The 12,618-nt window shown below is 43.3% G+C and overlaps 1 protein-coding gene across 1 annotated transcript; it reads left to right on the forward strand.

The window, feature by feature from the left end:
• The first annotated feature begins 349 nt into the window (after nucleotides 1-349).
• Nucleotides 350-9,944, forward strand: LOC311243545 (glucose-6-phosphate 1-dehydrogenase-like). Its single transcript, XM_084332799.1, has 12 exons — nucleotides 350-482; nucleotides 1,361-1,398; nucleotides 1,552-1,660; nucleotides 2,864-3,081; nucleotides 3,218-3,376; nucleotides 3,664-3,789; nucleotides 3,903-3,996; nucleotides 4,130-4,316; nucleotides 5,882-6,117; nucleotides 7,823-7,899; nucleotides 8,291-8,383; nucleotides 9,791-9,944. The coding sequence occupies exons 1-12, from the start codon at nucleotides 366-368 to the stop codon at nucleotides 9,879-9,881; spliced, it is 1,545 nt and encodes a 514-aa protein (XP_084188925.1). The 5' UTR covers nucleotides 350-365; the 3' UTR covers nucleotides 9,882-9,944.
• Nucleotides 9,945-12,618: the final 2,674 nt, after the last annotated feature.

The raw sequence follows: 12,618 nt of genomic DNA on the forward strand, positions 1-12,618 counted from the left end.
ATATACCTTTTAAGCTTGGGAACACTGAAGTGACAATGATCTGTGTGACATTTCTGGGAGAGAACCCCCTCCCTAGTTGCCAAACCAGGTCTGCTAGAATGTGACTGTGGCTTTCATAGTTACCCTGCAGATGGAGTAGAGCCCACTGCTTTCATGATGCAGGAGGTGCTGACTGACAAGACATTCTTTCTTTGCAACAATAGGTGGCAGCAATGACTGGCTTGAGTTTTTCTGCAATGCAATGATGACAGATTGAGTTTCCACATTGTGTGCGTGTGTGTGTGTGTGTGTGTGTGTGTGTGTGGCCATGGCCATGGGAAAGAGAGTGCCTGGTGGGAACAGAGTGAGACAAGTAGAGTCAGAAGATGAACACTGAGCCTCTAACTCGTAAGGAAGTATTTGGACAGCTGAGGAGGGAGCTCTATGGAGATGAGCCATCTGGACACAATGGCACACACATCTTTATCATACTGGGAGCTTCTGTAAGTACAACCTCTTGACAGTCATGTGATATGAGATATGAACCCTTCTTCGTCTATTTTTAAACTATGCAGTATGCATTTTCTTTCTCCTTAATTCACATGTTTTTACTGAGAATCATGGAAATGACTTTTTAATTAAATGTTTATCTTTATAAAAACATATTTTTCAATCTGTCCTGCTCATTTGAATTGGTACAGCGGCAGTGTCTCCATCTAGACTTCAGTCCGCTCCGAAGTCCAAATGTGGGGCGAGAGGAGGGGGTTGGGAGAGATGGGGTTAAATGGTGTTTACAAAGCCTCAATAGGGAGCAATTGAATAGGGAATATTGCAGTGTGTTAGCAACCGGTTAGAGAAAGCAGAGGAATGGGAATGGAGAGCGTGGTGACTGAAATGTGCTGCATCGGCCCTTCCCTTTATCCAGCACTGAAAGAGGGACATAATTTTAAAGCTCGGGACATTTGTCTAGCTGTTCTTGGCCTTAGTCCAATCCCAAATCCTAGATCATAAAATACTAACTCCCAATTGGTTGTTTTCTGGTGCAGCATAATCCATTGTCCTTTATGAAAACAACTAATTAATTTAATTAATTTATTCAAATGTTTACATGAAACCTCTGAAGTTTGCAGAATCACGTATACGTGTTCAGAGTTCCTTGTACCTTGTGGGCTGCGCCGTCCCTCCCACTTGTTACTCAACCCTGTGTGCCTGAGACTCGATGACCTATATCCCCTCCAGTCACCCGTGACCCGTCATATCACTGTCGCCTGTCACACCACTTAATCTCAAACTGAACTAATCAGATGGGCTCTGCTCCCAGTGTCTGTGGTTATCAATAGAGCGTTATTATATCCCTTTACTTTCATCATTCTCCATACAGGGAGATCTCGCAAAGAAGAAGATCTATCCCACGTTATGGTGAGTTATTTCTCGCATATTATCTCCCACTATGAATGACTGTTCAAAGATTAGCTTTGTCGTCTCCCTTTTAACCCGTGGTACGTAGAGGTTTGACCCTTGACCAGTGTTGGGCGTTATCGCTCTTGAGTGCCTCTCTTGTCTCTCATTTAGGTGGCTGTTCAGAGATGGCCTGCTTCCTGGGGAGACCTACTTTGTAGGCTTTGCCCGCTCCAACCTGACTGTGGAGGATATTAGGACGGCATGTCTGCCTCATATGAAGGTAAAGGAGGAGTTGTTCCGTTTGCTGTCAGGGTACTTCAATTAACCCATCCAAGTAATATTTTCCCATTTTAATACACACTAGCCACTAAAGGAAGGCTCAGTGGGTTGTGTTCAAACAAAGCGTGTGTTCATGCATGCAGCATGCTTGCATAACCTAATATGCCATGGTTTTACAGTGGATGTGTTTAATCAACCTTGAGTACCTTTAGTGCAAACATGGTTGGTTGATTGATTGATTGATTGAACATTTTATTAACAGATTGCAGAATGGGTACAATACAGTACAGCTCAATACACACAATTGTTAAGGAGATGCAGACCAGAGAAAGACTTTCGTCTTATTTACATCAGGGTCCCCCATTTTCAATTCATCATAACATATATATGACATACATGACATACAGATAGACAGTACTGCTACATCTATACAAGATAGACAGTACTGCTACATCTATACATTTATGACATACCAGATTTACAAATACAGTATTTGTGATACAAATTTCTTTGAAAAAGAGAGTACCGGTATATACATTTGACGAAGAAAATGTACATTGGAGGAGGTGGGGGGGGGGGGGGGGGGGTTGGGTAGGTGGGGTGGGGGGGACGACTGTACATTGGAGGTGGTTGGGTGGGTGGGTAGGCGGGTGGGGGTAACTGTACATTGGATTATCGACGAAACCTTACTTGGTTCCAAGAAGAGGGTCTTGTGTATTACTGGGTTAGGACATTTACTGTACATTGGAGGGGGTTGGGTTAGGACATTTACAGGGGCCAGTTTCGAATTGCAGTCTCCCGTAGGTGCTCCTTGAGAGTGGTTTTAAAAGTGGGTACTGATTCACATTCCTTTACAGCTGTGGGTAGGGCGTTCTACATAGATGTGGCATAATTGCGAATTTAACATAATTTGTGGAGCTCCCTCTGGTGTTGTGGTCGTGGTATTCACTGACCTTTGGGAAGTATTTTGACATGTACATGGGTACCTTAGTCGTGTAGTGTATCTTGTAGACCAGGACCATGTGGTAATCACATCCCTAGCCCTAGCATTTTCAATGCAATGCTTTATCCATTAAACTATACAGGATTGCAATATAATATGATGAAAATAATTGGGAGGCATGGTTAATTATATTGATAGAATATTGAGATATTGAGTGTGTGTGTGTGTGTGTTTACATGGGTTTGTTGGTCGATCTCCCAGGTTACTGATGAGGATAGCGATAGTTTCTCAGCCTTCTTCACTAAGCACTCCTACCTGACTGGCAGGTACGATGAGGGCGCTTCCTTCTCCCAGCTCAACGCCCACATAGGCTCCCTGCCCGGGGGTGCTGATGCTAAACGACTTTTCTACCTGGCACTGCCACCTGGCGTCTACCACGACGTCAGCAAGAACATCAGTGCCCACTGTATGAGCCCCAAGTCAGTACCGTTCAATTTCGCACACATTTAGTCACTGAACTGTACTGGAAAGGTGCTTCACTCACTCATGTATACTCACAGAAAGTCAATCTAATGAAAAACAAAGGTTTACTTGATGTCTTCCTATCCGTCCCAGAGGCTGGAACAGGGTGATTGTGGAGAAGCCATTTGGCCGGGACCTCCAGAGCTCTCAGGAGCTGTCGGCCCACCTGTCCTCCATGTTCTCAGAGGACCAGATCTACCGCATAGACCACTACCTGGGCAAGGAGATGGTGCAGAACCTCATGGTGCTCAGGTGCTGGACTGCTTTTATTTTGCAAGTGTTATTTACACACATTTGTCGAGCATGGATTCTCTAAACAGGAGACAAGTCTGTATGGGCTCTTTTTTTTTGCCATTCAATTTTGTTTGGTAGTTAGTGTCAGTTGGCTAGAAAGCACAAACGGATTAGGACTAAGCTAAAGTCACCCAAAGTTGTTTCACAGAGCCTTAAGAAAAGTCCTTATCCTCTGTCCAGTGTTGTAGATGTTCTAGTGTTTCTAGCAGTGTTGTATTTTGGTGGTGTGTTGTGTCGTCTCTCAGGTTTGGGAACCGTATATTTGGGCCCATATGGAACAGGAACAGCGTGGCCTGTGTGGTCCTCACCTTCAAGGAACCGTTCGGTACTCAGGGTCGTGGTGGATACTTTGACGACTTTGGCATCATTCGGTGAGAGAGTGATTCTCAAATCTGATTATTTGAAGAAACTTTGAAAGACATTCTCCTGTTAGTTAAAGTAAACAAAAATTATTTACATTGTTCATTATCTTTACTTTATCTAGTGACGTCATGCAGAACCATCTCCTCCAGATGCTGTCTTTGGTTGCCATGGAGAAACCTGCCTCCACCAGCTCCGATGATGTGAGGGATGAGAAGGTAGGACTGTTTGACAGTAGGGTTTTTCCATAGCTCTGTCTACATACATGCCAAGACTATTTTTTCACTTAGTTTCGTAGACGGCCCATGTTTTTTACTACTGTATTGTCCTGTGTTCTGTTGTGTGCTATAGGTTAAGGTGTTGAAGTGTATAACTCCAGTAACCATGTCAGATGTGGTGCTGGGTCAGTATGTGGGGGACCCAGGCGGGGAGGGTCAGTCCAAGCTGGGTTACCTAGATGACCCCACCGTGCCCAAAGGCTCCTGCACACCAACCTTTGCCACCGCAGTGCTCTACGTCCAGAACGAGAGATGGGATGGTGAGAGCAGTCATCATCCGTTTCTTTCCTCTTTTCTCTTTCCATGTCGGATACCAGTATTGTATTCTTACCTTCCTGTTGTTTATATTTGCACGGCGGCACGGTGGTGTAGTGGTTAACACTGTCGCTTCACACCTAGAAGGTCCTGGGTTCGATTCCCGCTTGGAGACCAGGTTGCCATGTTGCCAGTATCTCCCGGGCCTTTCTGTGTGGAGTTTGCATGGTTCTCACTGTGCTCGCAAGGGTTTCCCCTCCCGATAAGATAAACCCAATGGAAAGACATGCACAACAGATTGCTAACACTGTCGCGTCCCTGACAAAGATGGACAGGAGTACTTGGATTGGTCCCCGGGCGCGGCGCACGCTACAGCCCGTGTCTGCTCCCGGCTGCCCTTGGGGGGAAGGACGACGGGATGGGAAGTGCAGAGAACATTTCATTCAGCGACTCAGTGCATGTGTGTGTGTGTGTGTGTGTGTGTGTGTTCCTGTGGGTTGCCCATCGCATGTGTGTGTTAAAATCTGCATGACAAATAAAGACTTCTTCTTCTTCTTCTTCTTCTTCTTCTTCTTCTTCTTCTTCTTCTTCTTCTTCTTCTTCTTCTTCTTCTTCTTCTTCTTCTTCTTCTTCTTCTTCTTCTTCTTCTTCTTCTTCTTCTTCTTCTTCTTCTTCTTCTTCTTCTTTTTTTTTTTTTTTATTGGTATTTTTTGCACAAATCGCTCCAATATTCAACACATATCTTTCCACATCACAATATGCAACGTCCAAGATTTGCCTTTTTCTTTTTTTTGTAAGAACATACATAGTGTGGTCCTCCCACACGCTACGCCCTCTCAATGAGAATCCGCGCTGCCAGGTGAAAAGAAGCGGTGATTGGCTGGACGTGTGTCGGAGGAAGCACGTGGTAGCCTCCACTCTCCCAAATGATCTGACTGTGGGGGGTAAAGCGCAGCGACCAGGAAGGGACTGGGAATTGGCATACGACTAACATTGGGATGGGAGAAAATCGGAGGAAAAATGGAGGGGGAAAAAGACAAAAAAAAAAAAAACTGACATGGAAATTAAAAAAAATACTTACGAAAAAAAATACTATACATTGTGCATATATATCCCTGATGCACATACTTTACATGTAGACCGATCTACCTGCGAGCAGGTATGTGCTGCGTCTTCTATCGGGATGCCATCCTTCTCCATATTGCATGTGAGAGAATGCGTCTCAGATATATGTAGGTGTGCATGAGAGCATGCATGCATGTGTGTCTCAGATATATGTACGTGGGTACGTGTATCACGAAGTATGTGTGCATGCCTCATATGTGTGTGTGTGTGTATCTTTCAGGTATGTTTCTTCTTCTTCTTCTTCTTCTTCTTCTTCTTCTTCTTCTTCTTCTTCTTCTTCTTCTTCTTCTTCTTCTTCTTCTTCTTCTTCTTCTTCTTCTTCTTCTTCTTCTTCTTCTTCTTCTTCTTCTTATAGTTTCCCTTTGTATGACTGTTCTGTAACCATTCATCTCAGCCTCAAGCCTCTTCTTTCATCTCTCCATCCATCCATCCATTCGTTTCTCAGGTGTTCCCTTCATCCTGCGCTGTGGGAAGGCTCTGAATGAGCGGAAGGCGGAGGTGCGTCTCCAGTTCACGGACGTGCCAGGGGACATCTTCGACGAGCGCTGCCAGAGGAATGAGCTGGTGGTGCGGGTGCAGCCGGACGAGGCCATCTACCTGAAGATGATGACAAAGAAGCCGGGGGTCTACTTCAGCCCAGAGGAGACGGAGCTGGACCTCACCTACAAGAGCAGATACAAGGTATGCTACACTTAAAACTACAGTTAGTGGCATAGTGGTAGTTGAGGAGAGCAGGACATGGGTATATAAACCTTTTCAAAGTTGACAACACAAGGGCGGCTAGGTGGTGCAGTGGGCAAGGCACTCACCACCAATGCTGGAGACGCTGGGTTTGAGCCCAGCTCTCCACATTGTTTTCAGTTTGGCTGGTCGTCCGTACTAATACAATTGGCAGTATTAGGGGGAGGGAAAACTGAGGGGTGGGGATCGGACGTTGTGGACAGCGACTCCTACAGGTCGGTTGGTGCGCCTGCGCAGTAGAATCAAGAAGCGATGACCCCTGACGCTGAAAGATCGCGCCGCGCAGGTGAAAAGATGCAATGGCTGCTACCTCGAGTATCTGAGGGGACTCGTGCTATGTATGGCTTCGTCCACATTGCAGCCGGCTTGTGGGAGGCAAGAAACAGCGTTCGAGATAGGGGAGGGTTGAATTGGACGATACGAAATTGGGATGGGAGAAAAATAGAAAAGTGGATAAAAAAAAAAAAGTTGACAACACAAACATTCTAAATGGGCCCAGGTGTATTTCCCGTTACAGTGTTTGCTAATATCAATAACTCATAGGAAATGCACTTGGGACCAAGCTGTTCCCTAGCAACGTAATTCCACTGATAAAGGTCTATAAGATAAGAACTTGTCCGCAAGGGGAAATTGCATAGTTGACGTCAACCCCACCGTACCATCCTATACAGTATGTTCAGTGGTCATTTGGCAGATGGGTGAGAGATATGCTCTGTAAATTAATGAATGAATTGAGTATCTTCACATGCCCTTGTCTTCACTACTGACTATGATTTACGATGACAGATTTATTATTTATTTAATTATTATAACAAAACTACTGAGTAAATATGCAAATCAAATGCAAGTACAGTATTATTATGTACAGTTATACAAGTATAAATACACTATGGTCGTAAGCCATACTAGCCAGTGGTGGTGTAACTAATAGAGTAGGTATGGGATATATCCAGATATAGTCAGTGTATACAGCGTGTACAGTGCACATAGTGGGTATGTTAACGGGAATATATGCAGATATATTCATACAGATAGTAAATATATAGACGGTAGATAAATATACAGTATATACAGGGTTTTAATTGTACATGGCTATCATGCAGTGTTATGTGGATAGACCTAGGTTAGTAGTTATGATTACAGTGTAAGGCAAAAGCGGGTGTACAGAGTTCAGTGAGAAAAAGCCTCTCCTGAGCCTGCTTGACTTTGGAACGGAAATTGCTATAGCGCCTCCCAGAGGGTAGGAGGGCAAACTGTGCATACTACATGATGCAACAAGATGTAGCCATCAAATTGTCCCACATTGTACTCCATGCCCGCTGCACCGTTGCTTCACCCTTGAAAGGAATTGCTTGGAATTATTGTCTTTGTTTTTCTTTTCAGTCCTCGCTAGGTATGCTCTGCCACAGAGTCATTTGAGATACTAGTATTTGTGATACAATATCCTGTAGCTATTCAGTTCCACATTACAACAACACACACACACACACACACACACACACACACACACACACACACACACACACACACACACACACGCATATAGGCATGTTTAGAATGTATGGAAGTTAAATGAATCATTCACTGTATAGACATGATCGTGGATGTAGCATTTGAACAGTTGCCCGGTGTGTCTCGTCTCCAGGATGTAAAGCTCCCAGACGCATACGAGCGTCTGATCCTGGATGTCTTCTGTGGCAGTCAGATGCACTTTGTCCGCAGGTACAGTACCTGCTGTCATGGTCTTGCGTGCTTTATGCTGTGACCCATTCTCACCTCCTTATTTATATTGTAAACACTGTGAATCGGAACATGCAATAACGTCAATGTTACTCACTGTGCCTTGTATATATCTTATACCTTTTTAAAAAAGATCTATTTTTACCTTATTCTTTAGCACTCGCTTGTATTTAAATTGTAAAAAAAGAAAAAAATTAAGTATTGTGTGATTTTGTGTGAAGGGCGGACTAGCAAAGTAAGATTTTCATTGTACGGCAAACTGTCTGTTTAACTGTGCACATGACAATAAACAATCTTGAATCTTTACGTCAGTGTATTATAAGTGTCCACACAGCACTGCCGTCCCTCTAACTGACTCGTCTCTCTGTCCCAGCGATGAGCTGAGAGAAGCCTGGAGGATCCTCACCCCCCTCCTCCACCGCATAGAGAGGGAGAAGACCCCTCCCATCCCGTACACATACGGAAGGTAAGGCGGGTGCTTCAACCTTTGTTTAAACTTGAAGGGCACTGAGGTTTCCCTCATTACAGTGATGCCGAATGCATACAGGTAAAAGATAAGATGACTCAAAGATGGAACAAAGATGAAAACATGTATACCACAACACAATAAAAACAAGATGAAATAGACAAAAACAAGAAGATCTTCCAGGTTGGAAGAGTATAGATCTTTAATAGACATTCCAAGAGTATGGAGCATTAAAGCAGAAGGAAGTATTTCCAACATCAGAACAAGCACAGGGAGGGAACCTTACACAAAGTTCCAATCCAATATCACTGAAATGTATGGACGTCGCTCACTCACCAATAAGAGCTTTGAGAAAATAAACGAATACCAATGTTTATCACGCGCCCCTACAAGAGAGGGGCCAACCAACCTTATCATACAGGAAACAATGGTGAGTATCCGACTGTAGTTATCACCCGTAATGAATCATCATCTTGTCTGTACCGACACAGCATAGAACACATAATCGGTAGATGTAGAGTGATGACGTTTAGTTTAGTTGAGTTTTTCGCACAGTATAAAAACAACAACACAACAACGACAACTGTACAAAGTACAAAAGATATACAGTGCAGGAAGAGGCAGAAAAGCCCAGAAGGCTTATAAGAAACCTCCACCTATAATAATAATAATAATAATAATAATAATAATAATAATAATAATAATAATAATAATAATAATAATAATAAACATAATTATATTACATATTATAGCAAGTTGAAAAACAAGATCATAGCAAGTTGAAAAACAAGATCAATGTTGGAGTATGTGAGAGTAAGTAAGTATAAGTGTGTGTGTGTGTGTGTGTGTGTGTGTGTGTGTGTGTGTGTGTGTGTGTGTGTGTGTGTGTGTGTGTGTGTGTGTGTGTGTGTGTGTGTGTGTGTGTGTGTGTGTGTGTGTGTGTGTGTGTGTGTGTGTGTGTGTGTGTGTGTGTGTGTGTGTGTGTGCGTGCGTGCGTGCGTGCGTGCGTGCGTGCGTGCGTGCGTGCGTGCGTAAAATACAATACACTGATTACAATACACAGGTTACAATACAGTTACAATATAATAATCAGATGTTCCTTCAACCCTTTTTTTGTATGTTTTTGAAGTTTCTTTTGCCAGATGGAGAGAATCATTCCATAATTTCACACCTCTATATTTAATAGAAAATTGCCCTGTAAGTAATTGAAGATGAAGATGTAAACATTGACGAGTAGAGTATGAGTGGGACAAATTATTGTTTTTAAAGTAGGTCTTAAATTGTACAGGAATCTTCCCTTCATTAGAATTAATCTTATAAATAAAAACACATTCGATTATTAGCGATTTTAAAGTTTGAACGGTCAAAATAATATCTTCTCCCTCCCGTTTCCATCCTCGTCTGCAGCCGCGGGCCGAGTGAAGCAGATGAGCTTGTGAAGAGGGTGGGATTCCGTTATGGAGGAACATACAAGTGGGTGAAGCCCCACACCACATGATACACACACACACGCACGTGTGCATGTACACTCACACACACACACGCACGTGTGCATGTACACACTCACACACACAGGCATGTTGACATTGAATTGAAGTTCACTTCAATTATTCATTGCTGTACAAATGATTGAACGATTTACCACTGCATGGAGAAAAAAGAATAAAAAAAAAAGATTTTCCACCTAATCTTGACTTGTGAATAATCATTTTGGAAACTGCATTAGCTTGATATAGCAGCCAAGTATTGACTATAATAATAAATTGTGCTTCCCTGATGTGGTGCCTGTACTGTACTTCTTTCTAGCAGCTAGGTCTACATGCAATACCCTTTGACCTTAGTTTTTACTCTATAAGAAAACATGGGAAACTCGGTACATACAATCTTAATGTGTTAAATCTGTAGATTTATATTTTTCTTTCTTTGCCTCTGTCTTCCGAGTATAGTAGTCTCTTACACGGTATGTGCTACCTCTCGACAAGTTCTGTGACATGTCACAAAGGTTCCACGTGTTCCACATGTACTGTGTAGGAGTTAGAATAACATGTCCCCTCGGGCGCCCAATGGCGAACAATGTAACGCGCTGCGTCGCGAAGCGCACCCGGGTTAGATTCCCGGACCCGCCGTCCTTTGCCGAATGTCTTCCCCCCGCTCTGTCTCCCGTTCTTCCTCTGTCTCTCTCTCTACCGGACTGCCCCGTAGTAAAAACAATACAAATCTACCAAAAACATAATAAAAAAAAGAATAACATGTCCCTATAACCGCCCCTCAACGTTCAACAGTGAAGTGTTTACAGTAAACATTGTGCCGTGGAAATACATGCAGAGAGAGTCATGAATAACGAGTACCACGGCAGACTGTCTTTATCTTGTTTGAGTGACTGAATGGAAGACCTGTAAAATTGGTTTGATTGAATTTTTGATTGAAACCTTTATTTATACTCTGAGATGAGGCCACCTCATTTACAGAACTGCTGAGTGTACAACTAAATAGACAAACAAAACAATGTGCAGTGCAATCCGTTAAAAACAGTTACAACATGAATCATAGAGAAATTAAATCGGACATTTAAATTCCGTAAGGGAAAGAAGAACTTCCAACTTTAACTTTGACGGAATGTCATTCCAGGACTTTGGGGCTGCATAATTTTCCTGCCAAGTCCTGTACTAGTCCGTGGAACTTTAAGTGTGATCCAGTTACTAGATCGTGTTTGATGGGCTGGAGCATTCCTGTCCAACAGGGCAGCTACAGTATATACGGTGGCTGTTTGCCAGTCAATGCCTTGAAAATGTACAAGAGCCAATGATAGTCTCGCTGAGCTGCCAGCGATGGCCAACCAACCTTACTGTAAAAAAGGATACAATGGTGTGTATCATACCCATCTCCAGTAATAAATCTAAGTGCAGAGTGGTAGATAGTCCAATGTCATAATTTGTCAAGTAATTTGTCAAGTATACTATTATATACTTATTGTTTATGTGTCTTGTAAGCCCATATGGGCTGGGCATACATACCTGTATGCAAGACACGAAAATAAAAAACACCAAATCAAATCTAATCAGAAAATCAAATAAAAAATCCAAGGGTTTCAGGGTGGAAGCTGAAGCCTGACGATGAATGACATCTCCATAATCAAGAACAGATACAAATATTGACTCAACTCTTTTCTGACAGAATTGAGGGAATCTTGAGCAATTTATGTACAAAAAGCCAACCTTTTGAGTTTCTCAGTATGAAATTTAAAGGTTCATTTTTTTGTCTATCCACAGGCCCAGATATTTATATTCAGTGACTCTGCTCATTTTGTGTACCATTTAGTGATATCTGTAAACTATTGCAATCATTTTTTTGCCCTGGAAAATATCATGAATTTAGGTGTGGTTCAATAATAATGTACAGGTGGATCCCCTCAAACCTGAGTCACACTTGTGCAAAATGGTACAAAGACCAGATGAAACTCTCAACACCCCCCCCCACCCTTGTCCAACAGGTAATACTAGGTAGGCAATCTTAAAATCACACCTTTACAATTGAAACCCAATAAGGAGAAGAGATCATTCTGCTGTAATCCTTTTGTATTGCATGAATAACTTTCACACGATGGGTGTCCTTCAGTACGTCCGTCAGTCAGCCTTACACCCTGTTTTTCCTCTGAGCTGCCGGCTGCTGACTGATGCGGTTTCCTGTTGCCTGTGTCCGTCTCTGCCAGGTACATGGCCTAGCTGGGGGCCTCTCGTCTCTCCACACACACCGGATAGACTGCTCTCTGCGCCAGGCAGGTCGCGTCTATATTTTCTACAACGGAGTTCGGCGATTTGCGAATCCGATTGGCCACTGACATTTCTGGTCATGTGACATGTGCGCCCAATAGCGTGACGAGCTGTGTCTTTGCCCATATCCGCGTCGAACAGCCTGCAAAGCACCTGGCGTTCTATCGCCTAACCCTAACCTTAACCAACTTCGAAAGAGTGCCTAAGCTTAACCGTCGGAATCAGGGCTGGTGTTCTATCGCCCTGCTCTAAGACAAACTCTAACCTTAACCGACTTCGAACGAGCGCCTAAGCCTAACCAGTGTAGAAATTTGCGGTCCCACGATTGGGCGTACGCGTCAGATGACCAGAAATTACACTGGCCAATCAGATTCGCAAATCGCCGAACTCCGTTGTAGAAAAATAACAGGCAGCCAGCTCGTAGGACGACCAAAGGAAGGAGCGTGGGTCAAAAGACAATCATGT

This window comes from Notolepis coatsorum, assembly GCF_963971535.1.
Source record: "Notolepis coatsorum genome assembly, chromosome: 17".
NCBI lineage: Eukaryota > Metazoa > Chordata > Actinopteri > Aulopiformes > Paralepididae > Notolepis > Notolepis coatsorum.

What these genes read in the sequence shown, in the direction of transcription:
- LOC311243545 (XM_084332799.1), top strand. Translation starts at nt 366, where the DNA reads ATGAACACTGAGCCTCTAACTCGTAAGGAAGTATTTGGACAGCTGAGG. An exon ending in CATGTCTGCCTCATATGAAG is followed by an intron (nt 1,661 to 2,863) that starts GTAAAGGAGGAG and finishes TCGATCTCCCAG; the next exon opens with GTTACTGATGAGGATAGCGA. An exon ending in ATGATGTGAGGGATGAGAAG is followed by an intron (nt 3,997 to 4,129) that starts GTAGGACTGTTT and finishes TGTGTGCTATAG; the next exon opens with GTTAAGGTGTTGAAGTGTAT.